This window comes from Aulostomus chinensis, chromosome 12, assembly GCF_037954235.1.
Source record: "Aulostomus chinensis isolate RoL2024-O1b breed Wild chromosome 12, RoL_Achi_v1.0, whole genome shotgun sequence".
Lineage (NCBI taxonomy): Eukaryota > Metazoa > Chordata > Actinopteri > Syngnathiformes > Aulostomidae > Aulostomus > Aulostomus chinensis.
The window spans coordinates 9,177,908-9,200,460 of record NC_141331.1 but is presented as its reverse complement, the minus strand read 5'-3'; the positions used below and the strand labels follow the sequence as shown (position 1 = coordinate 9,200,460).

At 40.7% G+C, this 22,553-nt stretch overlaps 2 protein-coding genes across 3 annotated transcripts in view; both read left to right on the top strand.

Annotated features, from left to right (window-relative positions):
* The first annotated feature begins 63 nt into the window (after positions 1 to 63).
* On the top strand, positions 64 to 8,205 carry pofut2 (protein O-fucosyltransferase 2). Of its 2 annotated transcripts, XM_086221178.1 has the most exons (10): positions 64 to 281; positions 635 to 712; positions 881 to 1,134; positions 1,599 to 1,743; positions 2,124 to 2,234; positions 3,154 to 3,220; positions 3,486 to 3,611; positions 3,878 to 4,058; positions 4,191 to 4,314; positions 5,339 to 8,205. In XM_086221178.1, the coding sequence occupies exons 1-10, from the start codon at positions 100 to 102 to the stop codon at positions 5,490 to 5,492; spliced, it is 1,422 nt and encodes a 473-aa protein (XP_086077304.1). In that variant the 5' UTR covers positions 64 to 99; the 3' UTR covers positions 5,493 to 8,205. The 2 variants fall into 2 exon arrangements, with proteins under 2 accessions (XP_086077304.1, XP_086077305.1); XM_086221179.1 differs by lacking the exon at positions 635 to 712.
* A 359-nt stretch (positions 8,206 to 8,564) lies between these two features.
* Positions 8,565 to 22,553, top strand: part of abca12 (ATP-binding cassette, sub-family A (ABC1), member 12) — a 73,279-nt gene continuing 59,290 nt past the window's right edge. The window contains exons 1-13 of the mRNA XM_086219933.1: positions 8,565 to 8,825; positions 9,964 to 10,041; positions 10,219 to 10,312; positions 14,452 to 14,602; positions 16,101 to 16,204; positions 16,833 to 16,906; positions 17,554 to 17,724; positions 17,956 to 18,149; positions 18,586 to 18,704; positions 19,224 to 19,324; positions 19,779 to 19,925; positions 21,574 to 21,731; positions 22,053 to 22,186. Of these exons, the coding sequence (XP_086076059.1) occupies positions 9,976 to 10,041; positions 10,219 to 10,312; positions 14,452 to 14,602; positions 16,101 to 16,204; positions 16,833 to 16,906; positions 17,554 to 17,724; positions 17,956 to 18,149; positions 18,586 to 18,704; positions 19,224 to 19,324; positions 19,779 to 19,925; positions 21,574 to 21,731; positions 22,053 to 22,186 (1,513 nt within the window). The 5' untranslated portion in view covers positions 8,565 to 8,825; positions 9,964 to 9,975. The remainder of the gene's footprint in view (positions 8,826 to 9,963; positions 10,042 to 10,218; positions 10,313 to 14,451; positions 14,603 to 16,100; positions 16,205 to 16,832; positions 16,907 to 17,553; positions 17,725 to 17,955; positions 18,150 to 18,585; positions 18,705 to 19,223; positions 19,325 to 19,778; positions 19,926 to 21,573; positions 21,732 to 22,052; positions 22,187 to 22,553) is intronic.

Below are 22,553 nucleotides of genomic sequence, written 5' to 3'. Positions count from 1 at the left end.
TATTTGCTCCGCTGCGTGAAACGTCATTACGTAGAGTGGTTGCTCGGCAACTCCGCAAACGCTTTGACGCTTCCGGAAGTGCGTGGCTGAGAGGGGAATATGGCGTACAGAGACGTGCTTTTAGCAGACACATACGTTGCCTCAACTGTTTCTATCTCTGCATTTTCTTTCACCGTTTTTATCGCTCTTGCGGCGTTTAGAGCAGTGGACACAGAGAACGTGTTCAGCGCCGGCCACACGTCCGCGCTACCCATCGCTGCCGCTGCTGCCAGGGATCTACGGTGAGCGCACTGGCACGTTAGCTAGCTGCTCGAGGCTCTCATAAAATAAGCTACAAGCCATTCCGTCTGTGCAAATTTAACTTTTTTTTTTAAACACAGTAACCACAGCTTGTGGTAACATTCGCATTTTTTAGGCTGCTGTGTTCGTCTGCCAGGTTGGTAAACCGCTGTGGGCTGTGAACCTGACCTCATTCTGCAGAGTTCGCTGAAAGATAGAATACGAATGATATAAAACAGCACTTGTAGGTGTTCGTCTTAGTGTGCTTAAGCAACGCAGTTTTAGTATTTGAGATATTCGGCGTGTTGTTTACTCACCTTGCAGCGTTTAAAACTGGAACAATCGATCTCTTCAGCTCTGTGCAGCTTCAATTAAACTACCATGTTGCCTGGTGCTGTGGTGAACTTCTGCTCCATTCGTCATTTTGGGGAAGGTACTGACGTCATACTAGTGTTTCTAAGGCTGGTAGGACAGACGAAAGATCATTTGGATGTTAGCAGTGGTACTAAGACATTAGTTCTACATTTGTTAAGCAGAATTTGTATCCATTTATAAAAGCCTGTGTCTCTTCATACTCTCCCATCCACTCTTCTTATCCTAGGTATCTTTTGTATGATGTGAATCCCCCAGAGGGCTTCAACCTGCGCAGAGATGTCTATATCCGCATGGCGTCTCTGGTGAAATCTCTCAGGAAGGAGGGGGATGACTGGGTCCTTGTGCTTCCTCCATGGGGTCGTCTGTATCACTGGCAGAGCCCCGACATCCACCAGTATCGCATCCCCTGGGGAGAGTTCTTCAGCCTCACCAGCCTGCAGGCCAACGTCCCTGTGGTTGAGTATGAGGAATTCATTGTTGGTGAGTGTTTTGATGACCTAGATAATGTCCCATCCATCCATCCATCCATCCATCCATCCACGAGGGTAGCTAATCCATCACAGGGCCAGCACTTATAACCAGACAACCATTCACACTCACAGCCACGCCTACAGTCAATTTAGAGTATCAATCAACCTAGTTGCATATCTTTGGATATGCAAGGAACCCGGAGTACCTGGAGAGAACTCACACAGGCACAGGGAGAACATGCAGACTCCACACAGAAAGATCCCGTGCCTGAGTACAGGGCTCAAAGCCAGAACCTTCTTGCTGTGAAGCAACAGTGCTGACCACTGCACCATCATGCCGCCAGACAACGTGACCTCTCTTTTCAACCATCTGGCATGCAAACCCACCGAAATGAAGAGATCTTTCAGCTTTTGTTTCTTCACATTAATCAAACACCAAGTTGCTGTTTTTTTTCCTTCCTCCCTGGGGTTTAGAGAATGGCGGTCCGTTCATCGATCAGGTTCTGGTGCTGCAGAACTACGCTGAGGGATGGACTGATGGGAAATGGGAGGAAAAAGTTGATGAACGGCCGTGCATTGAGAAGCTGATGTACTCCAAAGATAAACAGGGCTACTACAGGTAAAGCAACTTCATGTTTGAATTCCACAACAGCCTTAAATTGTTGTTATAAAAGTAATTTGTTGTGGAAACATGCATTCACTCCGAAGGTTTACCGCCAGTTCATGATGCAGTTCTCTAGTAATAGTGGAAATAAAGCGGTAACAGCGAAGCAAAATAAAAAAAGCTGTTTTATTCTTCCTCTCATTAATCTTTATTTGTCGGTGAACATAAATTCTATTTTTAGTGGAGTCACACGCAACAGCTATTTGAGACAGTGATGCATCATATTCCTAGTTATCCATTACTGCTATCCACCTGTCATTCATCATCCTGACAGTCTTATCCCTCTCCTTTTCATTCTTCATGCCGATGGTCACATCTGTCTCTCTGTTTTCAAGAGGCTGGTTTTGGGGGTTCGAGGAAACAAGAGCCAGGAATGTCACATGCATGTCAGCCCAAGGCCATGCTTCCATCATGGTTCCCGTTCTTCAGAAGAACATTACAGTAGCGTGAGTCCTCAAAGCTGATGTGAAATTCACACACAAGACTTGGTTATGTGTTGCCTGTATGCTTGTCCTTGTAAAAGTGCTCGGACACTTTTGAAGTTAATGAATAAAACTGAGAGTAGTAGATCGAGACAACATTTAAGTAAATGGTACGTTAAATATTTTGGCTGGTAGCTTACAAAGAAGAAAAAACATCCAGACTTTTGGAGGTGAGCTTTTTCATTCAGTTACAGATTGTCTGCGTGTTTTAACACAGACAAGCCGACACCCATTACAAATTACCCAGCAAGTCAAGCCTGTTGGTCTCCATTCACACAACAATTGGAACAGCATACCACCTAGTGGCTATTAAAATGCATTACAAAAAGTTTTTGCTGTAACCAAAATGGAGAGAGGTGAAATTGGCTAGCTGTATGTTTACACTGCTAAATTCAGTGTTATTATGAAGTAAGCAATGTAGCGTGTTTGGCTGACTGGCTAGATAAAGGTTAAAATACAAAGTGTCCTAAAGTATCAGTCGTTTCTTACAACAGCCCAAACATTAAGCATTATTGTTCTTGACAAGTTCTCTCTGGTACTCCAGCTTCCTCCCACAGTCCAAAGACATCTAGAGAGGACGAGGCTGATTGATACTCAAAATTTAAAGTTGGTGTGACCGTGAGTGTGAATGGTTGTCTGTCTCTATGTGTTGGTCCTGTGATGGCCTGGTGACCTGTCCAGGCTCCAGCCCCTCCGCAACTATTAGCAGGATAAGTGGGAGAAAATGGATGGATGGATGGACGTTCATGACAATATAACTGAGTCTTTGTTCTGATGTAGATAAGCTGAAAGTTGATCTGCCATCATTGTTGTTTAAGTGTGGTATTCATTACAGTTTGTTCCCTCAGACGGATCTTTGTGCATTTACACTGCTGTTTTACAGATCAGTAATGCTCGACCGAGCTGAGACGCTCCTCCATGATCACTACGCTGGGAAAGACTACTGGGACGTGAGTTGGACTGTGGACATGTTTAAGTCAGGAACACCCCCCCCACACACACACACACACGCCCTCTACTTTTTTAGCCCATTGATAGGCTAAGAAATAGAATTTTAACTTGAATGTGTTAGATTTATTTAAATAAATACACCTGTGCAGTCACCTTGTAAATACATATGTAACTAGATATTTTGGGGGGGCAGCTGAGAGTTTAAGGGGACACGAATAAGGAAATCTATTCAAGTGTGTGTTTGTGTTTGTTTGTTTAACGCAGACCCGCCGCAGTATGGTCTTTGCCAAACATCTGCGACTCATAGGAGATGACTTTAGAGCAAAATACCTGAACTCTACAGATGAGAGCGACCACACCGTGTACAGCGAAGACTGGACTCGCATGAAAGTGAGCGTCTGATCACGGCTGTGTGTTTTTAGTTTTGGAAGAAGCCAGAATTTACATAATGCAATAAAATGGAGTCATTGCTCGATACTGTATCATAAATATTGACACAAAAACTTAAGTATAAAACATTCCACAAGTGTCCAGACTTCATTTTCTTAATGTGCAGTTTCAAAAATAATCTTTGAGTTTCTATAATCTTTAAATTTCAATGTTTTGATATCCAAATTTGAATTAATAATCCAGTTTTTTTCCTTTCTTCTCCTCAGGCCAAACTGGGCTCAGCTAAAGGCGGCCCATATCTCGGGGTGCACCTGCGCAGAAAAGATTTTATCTGGGGTCACAGAGAGGATGTGCCCAGCCTTAAGGGAGCAGTTAAAAAAATACGCAGCCTGATGAAGAAGCACAAACTTGACAACGTTTTTGTTGCAACAGATGCAGATGAAGAAGGTAATGACAAGAGAGCACATTTATTGAAATTTTGTGACACGGCAGGGAAGTAGACAGTATTGTTATGATAAGAAGACATATTAGCCAGTGTAAATGTTCATATAATATTGTTTAATCTTTTTAATGCTTTAGAATTGAGGGAGCTGAAAAGGTTGTTGCCAGAGATGGTGCGGTTTGATCCATCACCGGAGGACCTGGAGCTCCTTAAAGACGGAGGCGTGGCCATCATTGATCAGTGGATCTGTGCTCACGCCAGGTAAACACGCCTGTGTTTGTACTCTCACTGAGAACAAATAGACCTCGAGATTTCAATGAATGTGTTGTCAACTATGAAGTGTGAGCACAAATAGACCTCGAGATTTCAATGAATGTGTTGTCAACTATGAAGTGTGTGGCAGTGGATTTTCATTTTACGTTGAAGTACTGCATTCTACCCCAGAGATTCAGTTTAACCTTGAAATAGGCTCTGAAATTTTCTCCAATTTAGCGACAAGTCCGTTCACACCACTCTGATTCACACTGTCATCAAAACTGGCTTGGAATACCAGGATGGTCAGACCACTTAATGTCCTACATGGTGAAAGAAACATTGTATTGTGACTGTTTTGACAGATGTTTTAGAAAATTTTTGCGTTTAATCTGTACTGAAAAAATATTGAAACGAGAAAGAATTTAAGAAGGACGGCCGAAAGCAGATTTTTTGCATATCTAATTGTATCTAGATTAGACTGGACAGCCAAAAAACACATAAAAACTAATTTCCGATCACATTTCTCCAGATAGCGCCTCAGTCTGGAGGCTCTGGATACATGACATGTAACCTCTCTGTGCCTTGTTGTTTAGGTGACGGTGCCTGAACACAACAAATTTAATCTCATCACTTGCAAAAAAAAGTGCACAGACAACAAAAAGATCAGATTTTAGATAGAGGGTGGAGACATATTGTTATTGTTTTCTTGCTATTCTTTTGAAGTGTCGTATAAAGACTGAAAAAAGAGTGTCACGATCTATCATTTTTGTCTATAATCGGCATGTTGTTACGTCCTAGAGGGTGTTATGGCAGGTGAATACTGGAATGGCAGCTGTTCATCTTCATGCCCTGTAATACAAAAGAATGTAACCCCGAAGTGGTTAGAAACGTTGTCTGTCTTGTCACTGGTAACCTACCCATAGAAAACATTCCAACTTGAAAAACAAGTCAGGTTGAAAGTCTGTGACAGACAGAAGGTGTACAGAGCCTTTGTTGTCCTCTTTCATTGACTGATTCTTCTTGTTCTCAGATTCTTTATAGGAACATCAGTGTCCACCTTCTCTTTTCGGATCCATGAAGAGCGAGAGATTCTGGGTTTTAACCCCAAAACGACGTACAATCGTTTCTGCGGCGACGCTGAGAAAGAGTGCGAACAGCCTACACACTGGAAGATCGTTTACTGATGGAACATGTGAATTTCCCCGACACACACAAGTGCCAAAACCAGTGTTAAAAAGTGACATTTATTTGTATGAAATTTACAAGATGTTGGTGTATTTTTTTATCGCTTTTTTTTTGTGGTTAAGAGTTGTGCAATCAGGTCTGTGGTGACCACTGTGACTGAAGCTTGAGCTCAAAATGCCAAGACTGTGCTACCAAACATCTTTTACTGTATTATTTATCACTTCAATCTACAACAAAGTGAAGTTAAGTGTGGATCCTCGACGAGAGTGGGATGTCTCACATGCTATTATTATATATTTATTAATGATACCAGCTACTCTTGATTATCATCACATGACTGAAACAGGCCATTTTGTTTGGCTTTGTAAGGGTATTGTTAGTCCGACATTTTCTGAGATTTAAAATGATTAAGTTCATTGCCATTCAGAGGTGTTCGGTGTCTACAATTAGACTCAAATTAGAGGTTATACTCTAAATATTAAACATACCGAAGTCTACCATTTTAATTCATGCCAAAACATGAATAAAGGAATCACAAGAAGTCCTAAATGCAGTATATACATAATGTATTTTAATTCAAGTCAAAGTCTGAACCAAATGATCATTGTCCAAAAGTCTCATTAAAGGAGGCGCATTCTTATCTACTATGTCATTAGTGCACAATGACTTTCTTCCCTTCTTGTATTGCATGCAATGCCAGTATTATATTACTAAACATGGCTTAATTCAGGTCAACAACACTATTTAGTTTTTTTTGTGTTTTTTTTTACAAAGATTAATTCTTTCTACTTTATGATTTTAAACCACCTGCAGTGTATTTGAAAAAGGGTAATGTTGTATTCTAGATACTCCAAAATGGCACAAAGGGTCACTGGTGGTCAGCACTAGCCAGCCGTCAAGTTATTGTCTTGCAAATCAACGTCTGCCCTGTTTTCTCTCCTGACGTTCCACACGTTCTCATTAAACACGGTCAGGCATGTGCATCGCCTCGTGATTTTGCGCTGCAGCTGCATGATCTTTGTGCCAGTTGGACAGGTTGATGTGTGATAATTAAATCCAGTCAGTGTTTTGTTCTTTATACAGCGTGCGTTTTGCAAATACTTTTTAAATCAGTGGAGTGAAATTTTTGTAGGAGCTTAATTCACGTGTCAGATTGAATGATATAAAACTATGGAAGAGGGGGCTGCACAATTAATGGAAATTTATTCCAGTTCCTGTAGTATTCCAATCAGATGAAGGTTCAGTAATTGTTAAAGGCTAATTGTGTTTGAAAATGACACTTTTGTGTGCTTTTGTGGTGCTGCTGCAGAATCCTGCTCGCGCACTGTATTTTACAGGTTTACTAGAACATCTCTGATGCAGATCCCTGCAAAAATCACACCGTTCTACTTTTAATGAGGTGTTCAATGAAAACGAGAATAATGACGTACAATTAATAGTCCCTCTAATATCACAAATCCTGTTGTGATTGCCATATCATTCGAAATAATTGCAACTAAATCTTTTTTCTTAATTCATCGGCGCCCTAGCGAAGGGGTAAAAATGAGAATTAACGCCTAAAATCTAGCGAGTTTGGAAATGATGTGAATGACAATGTGATTGTTTAAAGTATATTAAGTGTCGGTTGTTGACTTCAAAACCCATCCACCCATCCATCCATCCATCCGTCCATTTTCTTCCGCTTATCCTGTTAAGGGTCGCGGGGGGCTGGAGCCTATCCCAGCAGCCTTCAGGCGAGAGGTGGGGTTCACCCTGGACAGGTCGCCAGTCCATCGCTGGGTCACTTCAAAACCCACATACCAGAAAATGATTTTACATATACTTACACTGATACTCATAAGTCACAGGACTCACATGTCATTTAAAAATCCAAACCTACTGGTTTAAAATCAATAATAGAACATAACCTTCTAACTCTTGTGTCATGTGTTTTTGAAATGATTGGCACGCAGCCTTGCCATGCATATCTGAGCTTGACTTTCTATCAAGTTCCTCCCTGATGAGACTGAGGTAAGCAGCAGCAAACCCAGCCAACCTGCGTGACTTAATCCCAGTGTTCTCAGTGTTGAAAACCAGTATGACCACCCCGGTAAGAGACTACTTATTGATGTTTACATCATCACAATGCACAGTATCAAATGTCACCCATGCCCTTCTTCTGCCCAACCCTTTTCTTTCCTCATGTCCATTGTTTATCTCTTTTTTTGCAGTGTGATAATGGAAGGAATTTTCAGAGGATCTTTCCTCACAGATGTTACCGTGTGAATGGAGACACGCAATGGAAGTCAAGCCCTGAATGGACATTTTTAGAATAATTTTACGTTGACTCTTTATACAAGCTACCTCCCACAATTATGACATTCGGCCAGCATGTTCTGCAGTGTAGAACTAAATGTAAAAATAAACTAACTGAGATATTTATGGAGGAATTATAAGGTTTTTATTTATACAGAAAGCATGTTTTAAGATTTAGAATTTCCCTTTGAAAATAATGGTGAGATTTACAGCATCTAGAGAGTTCAAAGGCTTGTTCAGCACTTCTTCCAGGGGTCCCTCGCAAGATACCTGTGTGTGACTTTTCACTATGGAGACCCATTTCCTGGTGGCACCGTCAGAGCTGGTGTTATGTAAAGCTTCATGTTTTTCATGTCATTTCTTATATGTTGGAACACTAATTTATAACATCTGTATCACGTCAGAGTATCACTTGTATATCAGCCTAATCACGCCACTAAACTTGCACATGATCAGTTCGTTGCCTTGATTGGAATTATTGATATAAATATCTCAAAGGCATCTCAGATGTTATTTCAAACCTTAAGAAGATCATCAAAAATAATGAGGTATTATAATAACATGAGAAAACTCCTTAAATCAGCCCACTACAACAGATTTATCAGCAGGCAACTGAAGTAAACAAATGCCTCTTTGGAAATAGCAGGCATGAAGAATATTTCATTAGTTGTTCTTAAAGCTGTTTGGATTAATAACGTTTTGTGTTAACGGTGAGGTCACGCCCCTCGAGTGTCACTCGTACCTGGGGTGTAAGACCCGAGTGAAGCATCCAGGTAGTAGGCAGAGGAAACGCCTCCCTCAGGTTGACACACGCAGCCAGAGTCACATTAGCAGAAGGACTCGGAACACGTTAATACATCCTAGGGGATCATTTTAAAAGGATTTTGCATTTTGTTGTTGTTGTTTAGAGCGAAGGTTTTGTCTTTTTTTTTTTCTTCTCTTTTTTTCTTGCCGGAGCGCATCCAGCTGCGGCGCCATGTATTTTCTCAGGTAGAAAACAGACCGTCGGACCAAAGTCGGAGAACAAACGCAGCCAGGTTAGTTAGGAAAATGGACGATTTCTAACGTTACTTTTCAAGTTTATTGAGGTTTAATTGGGTTATTAATATTAATATTAATTAATGATTGGGATTCATAATTGTACAATTTGTGTTGCTTCCGATACAAACACCCAGGGCACAAAATTAGCATAAATAGCCAAGTGCTGCTAAAATTAGACAAATTGGCAAAATGCTGGAAAAACATGCCATGTATACATTCCCTAGCCATTGGCTCATGGACAAAAAAGTAAATTTTACTACCTGACTGTAAATACTGCATAGCTTATGTACATATATTTAAAAAAAAAAAAAACCCTAACAGTTAAAGTTGTCAAAATAAACTCTGGAAGAAACTGAAAAAACATTTTAAGACCTACTGAAAATTCAGAATGCTTGGTTTTCTTTGGTGATTCCTGATGAGCACCATAGTAACGATATTTTCATGTTGAGAAACTGATTAACCTGCAGTTAAGTGCCCACCACAACATTTCGAACCTGGGTTTGGGCTGTATTACAATGATCATGGTATGAAGTCACAAAAGTATCGATAGGTTTGCTCCATCATATTCACATGACTGTCAGTTGATCTCAGTGCCATATCTAATTTAAAACATTCATAGCTGCACAGGAATCTTAGCATCTGTGGAAATTTGGGGTGGCCAGATTGTGACTTTCTCATCCGATGTTCATGCGGATGATGAAGTGCTCATGTTTCCTTATTTTTTTTTAAATTTTTATTCCTGTGTTTGTGTTGCTTTTGTTCATCTTTATTCGTTTTATGTCTGGAAAACAAATGGAAATATTCAAAAATTAATGTTAGACCAAACTCAAGCTCGCCAGTAGCTCTTTTTAGTCGTTGTCTTACATTGATTTCCTAATTTCCATTCCACTTAATCATATTGATATGATGATGTTATATGGTGACACTGAAAGGTGTTTTTGTTTGTTCATTTATTGACAGTCTTTTCGTGTCATCACATAAACATCGGCCATTACTATCCGCGAAAGCATATCTTATTTGCAGCGATGGATCTGCGCAGTACACAGCCAATTTACCGGCGCGTCCCTTACTGGAACCGCTGCTCTATAAATGGACTGACATCTAATTTCCAGGTAATATTTCTTTTCACTCTAGCTTCGTCTACTGATGGCCTTCCTCCGGCAGCTGCGGCTTCTTCTGTGGAAGAACGGCCTGGGGGTCATCAGACAGCCGGTAAGGGACAGTAAAGGGCGGTGTTGTACAAATCAGTAAAGGTCATTCCATATTTATCATGCAGCTTGATGGAGAATTTTTTTTTCAAATAAATTATTAGCTAAATCCCGGCATCATTTTGATAATTAACGCATCATAAATAGATGTTACTGGTCAATGACTGTTGTCTTCTGGTAGGTATGGTCCCTGACCCTCGTCATCTGGCCTCTGGTCATCTTCATCATCATTGCTGTGACTCGCCAACAGTTCCCTGCGATAGTGAAAGACACATGTGAGTAAAGTGGCCTGATGTATCGGCACTCATATCAGTTCAAGCTTGTTTTCATTTCTTGGTCTGATAAGCACAACTGGTCTAATATACATGGTGTGTGTGTGTGTGTGGGGGAGGGGCAAGTTGTTTCAGTTTGGTCAGTGAGAATATCGTCAAGACATGTTTAAATATATTGAATACAACATATATTGTATAATTTTTTAAGGGTCTCACTTAAAACATGCTGCGCACTTTAATAGACACTAATGTCTTGTTGCTGTGAAGAGGTCTGATGAGTGATGAAACTGTTTCAAACCTTGTCATATTTGGATTCACGCTACAAACTTCTTCACAGATGTGATTTACACTGGACATTCATCAAGTTAGACGCTTGATGCAAGCTGTAAAAATAACCTATAACTTAACACTAGTTTACGTGCTGCGATGCAGGAATGCAGTATGATTGACAGGCCTTTCCAAATGTTTTTGAGATAAAATTAAAAATGATGAGTACATGTTTTTTTGTTGATCATATCAACATCATCAAGTTCATTGATGTTACTAATCAGTAATTTGTATCGGCCAAAATGTTTAAACTGGTACTTGCCTGCATGTGGGTTCCTTGATCTGTTTCTTTTTTGTGCTTGTGGAGTTTATTTCAATAGCCCTTAATAACAAACAGGACTTAATAAAGACAAATCTTTACGCACTGAGACAGGATTTTGCAATGCAAACAAAACTGGCAAATACTGGACACCTGGTCAAGCCTGTGTGCTTCTCAGAGAAAGTTAAACCAAAGTTAAACACTAACGGAATCATTCTGAAGTGATCTTGTTTCTTTAAGATTAAAAGAAACAATTGACTTGACTGAAGTTTGCATTAAAAAAAAAACTTGATATGCGCCACAGGTTACAATAAGTCATTTTTAAGGGTTGCAACAGCATGTCGGGGAACATTCCAGCTTCACAATCAGAGTAAACTAATGGTAGAGTCTGCAATCATTAATAGTCCTTGAGGTGTCAGCCAATCCCTGACGCCATGTTTGTGCTCCTTCAATCGGAGTGATTGAGGGCTCATTAGTGCTCAAGGAAGTGGACACACACATACACACGCTCAAGCGCGTGCTCGCACACACACACATACACACACACACACACACACACACACACACACTTCTACCTTTGTATTCACGGGTGATTAGAATTGGGTGCATCTATTTGAGGAGTGAGGGACAGAATTTACGACAAATTCTTTATATTTGAAGACTTCTGCATACTTTGTCTGAAGACTTCATTATTCTTGGCACATATTCAACCAATATGTCACCCTAAAAGTATATTTTGACTTTCAGGTTCTCGCTAAGGTGTTTTAAACTCACTGATGAGGAATTTTCTCTGGTATCCTCTTTTCGAACTTCCTTGGGCCGAACCCTCACAATTTGTCTGTAAGGATAAGAGCTGATCTGACCCCGGGCCTTGACCTGGGGCTGCGAGTCAACCTGTGGCGTCTTCCATAAATTCTTTTATCCACTGAAAGAGAGAATTCAGGGTCTTTATTGCTCAGAAATCAGAGTCTTGATTGCTCAGGAGGAGAGTCGCTGCGGCCAGACGCTCAGCATTCATCCATCTCCCATGAGATCAGGATGGCCCACCTCAAAAGTCCTCAACCCACGAGGGAGTTTTAGCCCCTACTTGTGTCGCAGTGAATCAGTGGGGCTCAAATCAACACCCTAGGACCATCCAACCGGCTACCTTCATTGTTGTGCTGCTTTGATTTGTCTTGATTTGTTTATGTCGAGTAACGATTGTGATATTGATTATCCGGAAACCACCAGTGCTGTGATCCAAGCCCCGTGAAGCCTGGGCCCAAATGCCCGAGCCAGGGAATGGGTGCTGCCATTACACTCCACAGGTCCACTCCCAGCCCCAGGTCAAGGCCCGGGGTCAGGTCAGCTCTTATGCTTACAGACGAATTATAAGGATGGAGCCCAAAGAAGTTCGAAAAGAGGATACCGGACAAAATTCCTCATCACTCGCAAAGAAGTTTTTGTCCCCTCTTGTATTACTTCTTGGTGACTCCAGAGTACAGAAAGAATCAGGCATGTATATTCAGCTTGAAACTAATGAAACTTCTGTGTGCAGCAGTCACAAGGAATGAGTTTAAGGCTCCTATGTGTGATACTAGAAAAATACACGAAGCAACACTAGTAACATTTGTCATCTCCCTTTAAAGGTGCAAGGTGAGCCTTTTGACTTTGTCCTGCTATTAACTGGAACCGTCCAACCTCCCACTTTTGTTCACTCCTTTTATTTATTTTTTTGTTGCCAGATCAGATTCTAAAGATACAGGGATTGTATGTAATTTAATCATCCTAGCTTTGCTTTTTTGTACCCACAGTCTATTCAGTTGGAACAATAAGACTTCCCATCCCTGTTAAGTGCTGTCTGCTGGCTTGTTTGTGTCATATAGGCAGTATACCGTCTTCACTGCCACGTCAGTGAGGAGTTGCGTGTAGTAAAGTAAGCAACGTAACTCTCCAACCTAAAGTCCTGCTTACTTGTAAGAGCGTTATAGAGACAGGAATAATCATAGGCTCCTGTTGTTTAGTCATTTGCAGGTTTGTAATAAAGATTCCTAATTGAAAACTAATGATAGCAGATCTGTTTAAATAACAAATGATATGCTGTGTTGTCAAGTGATAAAGGAAATGCCAACTTTTTGGTAGAAATGGCATCCTCCCTTTAGCCAAACAAAAAGATCTCCTCCTCTCCTCTGTGCGTTAGGGAGCTGAGACCGAAAGAGACTGCCTGCTAGTTCGCCTAGAGCAATGAATGGTAGTGGGTGGGCAGGCACTAATGTTAATTCTGTCTAAATCTTCTGAGTCAAAACACACTTCACACTTGTTTAAAGGACAAAAAAAGATCTAGCTTTGAATGATACTTTGCACTTGTCTGATACTGGTTGTTCCATTAGTCATTCTTCAAATAATACTCATGTAAAATATACAGTCTATGCAAATATTGACTTCCTGGGAAGTGTAACTGTCATAGTGTATGTGCATGAGTGTATTGCAGCATCATGACTGAATGTTGATTGAATGCCAAGTCAAGTCAAGCAGATCCAGGCACAGTGGGAACGGCCTTCTGCTTTGAAGCAGAACTGGAAAGACAGGCAGAGAGAGAGAGAGAGAGAGAGAGAGAGACAGACAGACAGACAGACAGACAGACACACACACACACACACACACACACACACACACACACAAACAGACAGGGACATGACCATGCTGGAAGGTGAAAGACGAGCGGAGAGATAGACTGAGGGACTGGGGATGGGGGGGGGGGGGGGGGGGGTGGCAGCAAACAATAGCAAATTCAACATAAACACAATGCTGATGTTAATGCTAGTACAGTATTTGAATACTGATATAAATACTACTAGTACTAATAGTGATGCTCTGGTTGGCAGCCTGAGCCTCTTCAGGTCTGTAGTCTCCTCCAGCAGCAGCAGCAGTCAGATATCTGGGAAGTGGGGAAGCACAAAGACTGCGGAGAAGAAGACGAGTTCGTAACACGTATGATTTGTAAGGGGACAGAGAGGAGGAAAGAGATGCCCAGTTCATCATGGGAGGTCCCCTGGCAGTCTAAGCCTACAGTAGCATATCTAAGAGCTAGCCTAAGCAGCCCTAACTACAAGCTTTATTTTAAAGGCAGGTCTTAAGTCTGCTCTTAAACGTAGAGAGTGTCTGTAAGTGTGATGTCACAAATCCTGCTGAACTTTGGCCTTTCTGCTGGTGAATATGAAAGATGTCCTGTCAGACTCAGTAAACACATCTCTCTGCACAGAGAGGCTCAACAATGTTGGGTGAAACACATTTTTTACATCCGCTAAGAAAGTACTTAGTCTCTGTGTTTGCGAGATTACGTAAAAACAATGATGCAGATTTTCGCCTAACCTGAAGGAGGGGTGGGGTCTCATGAGCAACTGAGATCTCATTGCATTTTTGGATACATCTGTCTAACAAAAACTATATTTTTGTTTTACATTGGCCTTGGTTGAGATCTCCTGTTTTGTCGGGTCATATTGCTTACTACAGGTTAACTAATGTAAAAAAACACCGCAGCTGTCACCACAAAAACATTTTATCTCATCACTTCTAGGTTATGTGGGACCTCGAAACCTGCCCAGCACAGGCTTCTTCCCTTTCCTGCAGACCCTGATGTGCAACACAGACAGCACCTGTCACAACAAGTCACGCCTGATAAACCCGACAACATCAAAGTCTGCATATAGATCCAAGGAGGCTGCAAGGTACAGCACTGTCACCTGTATAGTCTTCATGTTATCTATAATGCATGAACACCAAATTCTTATTTATAGAAGTTTTCATGGAACCTGGAAATACCGCAGTCTGAAATGTCAGCGTTGGCCCGTAATGTGATCAAAAACATGTGCTTCAAGCGCTTGAGGGACTCGCAGCATAGCAGTATCACAATATGCTGAGTCATTGTGATCATGGTGACTCGCAAACAGCCATCCCTCTACGGAGGGAATGAGTCAGGTGTTTACAGGTGTGGAGGGATTAGCTTGAAAGAAGTCTATGGCTAAATCTGCATAAAGTCTCATGAATTCATAATTCAACATTGGTTTGGAATGAGAAGCACAAGTTTAGAAATGAAAAACCCAATGTTAGCCAAAGAAAAAGAATGTGTCAGAGAAAGATTTTATCTCCGGATCGACTCCGGTTCATCACTACTGTGGTGCAGGTTCAGTTATTACAATTGCTGAATTCTTAATCAATCGCCAATCCGTATGTTTTTTTTTCCGTTTTTCATCTGGAAGTGGATTTATGAAGATCAATATGTATATTTTCTCCAGACCATTAGGTATGTTGAATTGAAAAACAATAGTGAGTTAAGGACACAGAATGTTATATCAAAAAAAGTAAATTTACAGACATTTTTTTGTTCTGTTGTTTCTGTTCTTCTTTCAAAACAACTCTTTAGATTTGTCATATAATCCATCCATCCATCCATCCATCCATCCATTTTCTTCTGCTCATTCTGTTAAGGGGGCTGGAGCCTTTCCAAGTAGCTTTCATTGCCAGTCCAACACAGGGCCAACACAGAGAGACAGACAACCATTCACACTCACAGCCACACCTACGGTCAATTTAGAGTATCAATCAGCCTCGTCCCCTCTTGATGTCTTTGGACTGTGGGAGGAAGCTGGAGTACCAGAGAGAACCCACACAGGAACAGGGAGAACATGGAGACTCTACACAGAAAGATCCTGTGCTCAAGCCAGGGCTCGAACCCAGAACCTTCTTGCTGTGAGGCGACAGTGCGAACCACTGCACCACTGTGCCACCTTGGCACACAATATTGGCATATAATACTTTAGAAACACAAACAAAACACAAACATTTATTGTTGAAATTCCCAACTCAGGGTAAAGTCCCTGATAGGAAAACCTGTTTTTGGTACCTTTAACCTACTGAGGAATTAGCTTTTGTTCAAATGTTAATCTTTGTCATACCGTCCTGAAAGCAGGTTTTGTTATCTGCATCAGGGTGGACTGACATCGTCGCTTGTTCACTCTGCTCTGATTTTCCACTATAATCTGAAATTTCTTTCTTTCTCGTCTCTTGGCTCATTTTGTTTGTCTTCACATGGCAACATTCAACAGCAAGTTTGAAACAAATATTTTGAAATTTGTGGTGTTTCCAGCCAGATTGTGATGGTCTTCTTGTTTCAAACATTTCTTCAAGAGTCCTAATTGCTTCATCTTATAATTGACTGGATGATAGGAAAAGTTCCCCATTGGACAACCTGCTTCATGGAAGGAGTCTTTTCAACTTTCCCAAGGAGAACAATCCAGCTGCAATGATTGAGACCTTGAACCAGATTTTCGGTATGTTTATGTCGCTTCCTTTTTTTATACACATCAACACCAAAATCACATTTTCATCATTTCCAAGGAACAATTAAGCACTTTAGATGACTTTATTTTTCTCCTTAAGTCGAGGCTCAATACAATACAGAGATCTTAAGCTATTTTGATTATTATACGTGGACATCCCGTTGAACCTGTTTGAACAGTTGGGGAAAAACACGCACTTTTATGAGATTAGAAACATATTTTGGAAAAACACAAGATGTAGCTGAAGCCTGGAGTTATTTAGCTCCTTTACTTCAGCCTAGCTTACTGTAGCTGCTTGACTACTAAATTTGAATTTTTTTTGTTTGGTTTCTGTTCAGGCAAAGCCAAGCTGATATCAGTCTAAAGGCGTAACTATACTCTCATGTCTCTAGGTTACAGCTTTTTATTAAAAAGAGTGGCTGAAAACTCATTTTATATAAGTCCATGCAAGAAGAAAAATACATACACTTCCAAAAATTGATTCAAGAAATGTACTGTTTTGCATTTTTGACAATTTAATTAAAAAAAGAGACTTTCCTGTGCCATTTTCATCTTCATGTTGTATGATGGCTGTGATGTTGTTTTTGCTGCAGTTTCTCACTGTGTTTTTCTTTTAAAGGTTCATCAAGCCAAGGTCACCCTCACAATGTCTCTGTCATAAACTCCGTGACATCAACTCTTGTGGATGATCAGGTGGGTGTCATAAGCGTACAATGACAGCAGAGAACAAGGCAGAGCCTGTTCTCCGAACCTGACTCGATCCTTTATGCATCGAAAGTTAACAGCAAATGATCTCAACGCTTCTCTTCTCCTCTGAGAAGATCCATAACAAGGTTTACAGGTTCAGTAAAGATATCCAGTATATATATTATTTTGTCTGTTTGCCTACTTGCGAGAAGATTTTCACTTGAGAGCAGAAATGATCTGTGCCAAATTTTAAAAGAAGTCACAAAAACAAACAAATGAATCAGTTTACAGCTTGCACTGGTGTCACGATATTGTATTGCAAGTGTATTGTTATGTGATACTCTGAAGACTCAATAATTTGTGCCACTCCTAAGGTGTAACATGGACCAACTAGAAAGATCTGCCCTAGAATTTAATGAATGCTTCCTTGGGCCACATTACACCTCTTATAGTTTTTATACTGCAGATAAACAAATGGCACCAATCAAAAAAAAACAAGAAGGTAAAAAGAAACTTTGCTACTATTGTGAGATATGACATTTGGATTTTGGAAACTGTCCACAATCAGAAAATCTCCTCATAACTCAGTGAGTAAATCAGTACCTCGACTTGATTGATGCTTAATTGTAATAAGCTGAATCTGTGTCCCGCAGGAGGCCCTGAACAAGATGTTGGAGTCAGTGAACATGTTAAAGAGGGCCATCTGCACCTTGACTCTGCCCATGATCAACCAAACCTCACCAGGCCCCCTGACCTACGCTCTGGTCTCCTTCTGCAAAAGCAACAACTCTGCGTTTGAAGTCTCTCTTTTGACACTCAACCAGGTGTGTGAAGGTTGTCATCATTCCATTGAAAACTTTCCTGGTAAAGTATGAACCACTGGGCCAGAACATCCAGTTGGTCCCAGCTAGAACTCCCATAACTATCTGGATTAATTACGGTATTTTTTGCTTTCATGTTTTAATGTTCTTAATGGTGCAAAGAGAACATTTTTAAAAGCTTTTTTCTTTGCTGAGATTTGTTATTTTGACTCAGAAGTTGCGTCTGATTATCAGGTGCTGACGGAGGTGATGCGAACAAGACCGGCTGAGCTGGTGGAGGTGGCTGGAATTGCAGTGGCTGTGTTCCAACAGCTGCAAAATCAGAGCTTGTTGTGGGAGAGTTTCTTAAACATTCCCCAGCTCTTTTACTCAGGCTCTGTTGACCAGGTGGTGGACACCTTTGAGGCACTTCTCACCAACATACAGAGGTAACATACTTTTATTGACTGAACAATTTAAAGTGAATGAAACGCAGCTGGACAAAGCTAAGTGAGTTTAATACAGAGCAGCCTATGATGGCATGGTAGAATAACACAAAGACAATAACAGCAGACTGCAGATCTTGTTTTATGATGTGTCATGTTACGGTTTCCACTTTTTTTGACCTTTGAAAACACAGATGCTATTTAATGTTTGGTGTAAGGATGATGAAGGTCAAAGATACTGAACTACAAGAAAATCTACCTGTTGATATCGATTAAGAGAAACTGTATTTCATGTTAAAACTTTGTTCTAACACTGTTTGACCACCCCCATTGTCTCAGACATCAGAAACAGCAGGTGGAGCTTGTGTTTGTTATTTGTTGTTGCATGCAGCTTGTCTCACTTTGAGCATTAAGAGTTTCTCTCTCTTGGTCTCGCCAGTGCAATGCATGTCATCCAGAGTCATTTCCCTGAAGCTGGTGGCTACGTCTCCATTGTGAACCCTTTTGTTGCTGGAGGCATCAATGTCATGCACTATGTTCAACACTGGCCTGGCAAAGGTAAATATAATACACTTTATGATCCAGCTGCAGTGACCTTGCAATTTGGAGAGTATTTTTTTATACTTAAAAAGGAGCAAGAGAAAACAAAGCTTATAATTATTGACCATAATCATATATATATATATATATATATATATATATATATATATATATATATATATATATATATATATATATATATGATTATGGTCAATAATTATATATATGTATATATATATAAATTTGTAATAAGTACAAAGAAAAATCAATGTCCCCTGTCCTCACCCCTATATCTCCTTTGAGAAGTTCTGTACATCTAGAAATGTTTTTTGGTACATCTAACAATATTTCACTTTATTTATAGTTTTTTCTCACTGAATACACTCTAGCTCTGTGGTATAACTTCTTGTAATGGTAGCTTGGAATGACAACATGAAATCTATCTTTGTAGAGAAATTAAAATACTGACAGATAAAAAAAAAAAACACACACACCAAGAAATGCTGATTGCAATGATGTGACTTTAATTCTGCTCAGATGTGACCCTGTCTCTCGGAGATGTTGTCACATTGCACAATGGCTCACTGGGAGAAATGGTGCAACAGGTTTTACAAGATGTTCGTATACCATTGGACAAGGTACGTGTTGTCCCAATCCACATTTGATGAGCCTATCCTCGAAATAGGCATACTTTATTATATTTAGAACAGAACATATAATTGTCGAGTAAAACTTGCCTTTTCAAAGTTATTGTCCAACTGCATTCAAGATTAGCATTATATCATATTGCATACACCAGATTTCAGTGTGAAAAATAGCTTTTTTCAGGGCTGCCAATCTGCCCATCCCGCTCTGAAGCATGGGGTCTCTTCTGCCACATTTGAGTATCAATCTAATTTAAGGAGATTTCCATGAAGGAAATCTTATTTGAACTTGCAGTTACAAGTTAAACTAGTCAGGTGCCAATAACCAATACTGATTTCGTGTTGTCCTTGTATAAACATATATTGTGACTGTTGTTGTGTGACTGAATTCCATGTTTTTAAACACATTTCTTTTAATATGGTTTAATTGTCTATATTTCTTCCTTAGGCTATTGGCCTCACCTTTGACAAGGAACTGGTGCATTCCTACCTGTGTGACAACAGCAGCAACCCTTTGTGGTTAACAGCAGCGTGTGCGACAGGCACCGTGGACATGCTCCTGGGCTGGATCAGTCCAGACAAGGTGGCCAAGCAGGTACGCTTGATTCATGTGAATTTTATTATTGTCAGCAGACCATTTTATCAGCACAGCATTTTAGAGAATTGTCATGCTCTTTCTCTCTTTCTCTCCTTCTCTCCTTCATATCAAATACTTATCTCTCTAGGCTTCCCCCTAACTTTCATTTTCAGTCCTCACCTTCACAAGTAATTAGATTCAGAATGTGCAAAATAATTAGCCTGCAGCCACGTGAAAGCTGTTAGCCATAGCAACAAGTGAGTCCCAGGCCGCACCTGGGGAGCAGAACACTCAAGGATATCCAATTAGCGCTGCCACTACGGTTGCTGTGTTTTGATGAGATAATTCCCAATCAGCATGTCAGCTGATGTTGTCATTACATCGCGTGCTCAGTCAAACAGTCAGACAGACATCAATTAGTAAACAAGTGCAGTCAGCTGGTCACATTGTACACGCAAGTTAACAGTTTACAGCACGCCACAGTGCTCATGTGCTAATGACGTACAGTATACTGCTATCTGTCACATGTCTCCTGAGACAGTTGTGTAAGTTCTCAGCATTTCATATACATTCAGTTTATAACAAAATAACAAGTACAACACATACAGAAGATATATAGAAGTTATATATTTTGTTGCAGCAAAAAATATCTTTGCTCTGAAAAACTTTTTTTGTTTTTGTTTTAATGTAAAAGAACCACGTAGGTTTACGCTACAGTATTTTACCATAATATCGGGCCATTCAGTCTAAGTGTAAATGAGACTGTTTTTCAGAGAAAAAGCTGCTCTGTAGCCAGACAGCAGCAGGGGGAACAGGCTGTATTGCGCCAGCAAGTATTGCCCTATGGGGAGGCCCGTCCAGTCATCAATATCCCTGATGCTAATTAGATGGGTACCAGTGGTGTTCTGGGCAGTTGAATCATCAGCTACAGGGCTTTCCTGCCCTGTGCTGTCCTCAGGCCATGTCAATTTGGGATGTTTCCAATCAAGATGTGACTGCTGATGAGTTTATATAATTCTGTGGCTTTGGCAACAACAAGCACACTCATCAGTTCTTTGGGCAAATAATGGTTGGCAAGGAAACAAGAATTTGACCTCCAGCAAACACCCTTCACTGATACCTCTTCGCATCCCCATGTCCCGCTGGAGTTCAGCTCTGTTGGCCCTGAACACCATCCACCCATCAGGTTGTGATGGAGCCAGGCCTTTGCAAAGATACATCCATAATGGCATCCAGCCCCCTGTTGCAGAGTCCCATTAGTCATCACCCCGAGATGTGTAGGGAACAGCCTCAGGGCCTTGGGGTCAGCTTGGCTCCAATGACCTACACTGATGTCTGATCCTGGTCAAATTGTTGACTAACTTGGAAACACTGACTAACACTCAGTCCAGTCCACAAAGTGTCTCCTCCAATGTTGATGAGAGCACCTCTGCCAAAAGTCTCAGCAAAGGTGAAAAAGTGAGCAAAAAATGGTAACATTATGACAAAAATGTACTTTTGGGAGTTAGCAGTTGCTGCTCCTGCATGCACTGCTTATAGCTCACTGCTGTAGTCGAATGTAACGTCGTGGAATAAAATGACACGAAGATGACATATGATACACATATTGACGGGGGATTCAGCCTGGCCTTATCTCTCTTTCTCCTTTTCCTCCTGTTTTCCTCAGGCTTTATTGGTCTGGAGTAGGCATGTCGCTCAACATGACGTGTCCTTTGCCGAAGGCCTTCTCCACAGTCTGATGGGAGGTTCATCCCCTGGAGGGCCCAACATCACGAGGAACCGGCGTAGCATGGATACACAACCGCAAAACATTGAGGAGGAGCTGTAAGTACAGTGTCTACTGAGGACGCATTATCAAACTGCTGTAAAACTAATTGACTGGAGGTTGTCAAACAGTGCAAAAAAACCCACAAAACTACATAGACTTCAAGCAGTTGAATGTGGCTCTGGAATGTCACACAAATGTTAACAGCTTTTACAACAGTTCTTTACAGACAAGATTTCAGGTGGTGTAAATACATTTTCATGGAAAGTTAAACATATTGAAATTGTTTGAATTCTTCCTGCAAATATCACACGAAGACTCTTGAGTATCCACAGTAATATGAACCCTATATTTTGTGGCTTGGTCTTATGCTTTGGCAGATTTTTGGGGGTCGGTCAAGTGCTGTTGGAAATTGTAAAGTTTGTCCCTGAGTTGGACATGGTTGTTCAGAGCATCCTCAGAACTGGCTTTCAGTCCATGCAGACAGCGACTCTCACTCTTGGTACTGTTGAAGGTAAAGAGCTGCTCACAGTGAGCCTGTTCCTCTGTCATTACACTGACTCATTGTAATACATCTTTCATTTCAACTGCTGTTCTAAAAAGCTGGTGGTATTTTCTACTCACACACATAAACAATGTTATGCCCTGTTAAGAAAGAGAGAAAAGGATTTTTTTTTTTAACCAAAAACTTGGAAGTAAAACATAAATGAATGACTACATCTTATCGCACTCACAGCACCGTTTTTAAAAGAGAATGACTTACATTTTCTCTCCCGTGTTGCCACAGTCACTCTTGTGCTCTCTGCTAGAGTTCATGTTCTATATAACCTGAATGGTTCATACCCTTTCTCAAGGGACTGATGAAAGGTATAACATTTCGA

Bases quoted from the DNA above. Each gene is read 5' to 3' on its own strand.
- pofut2 (XM_086221178.1), top strand. From the start codon at position 100: ATGGCGTACAGAGACGTGCTTTTAGCAGACACATACGTTGCCTCAACT. The intron at 713-880 runs GTACTGACGTCA...TTCTTATCCTAG, and splicing joins CATTCGTCATTTTGGGGAAG to GTATCTTTTGTATGATGTGA. The intron at 3,221-3,485 runs GTGAGTTGGACT...TGTTTAACGCAG, and splicing joins CTGGGAAAGACTACTGGGAC to ACCCGCCGCAGTATGGTCTT.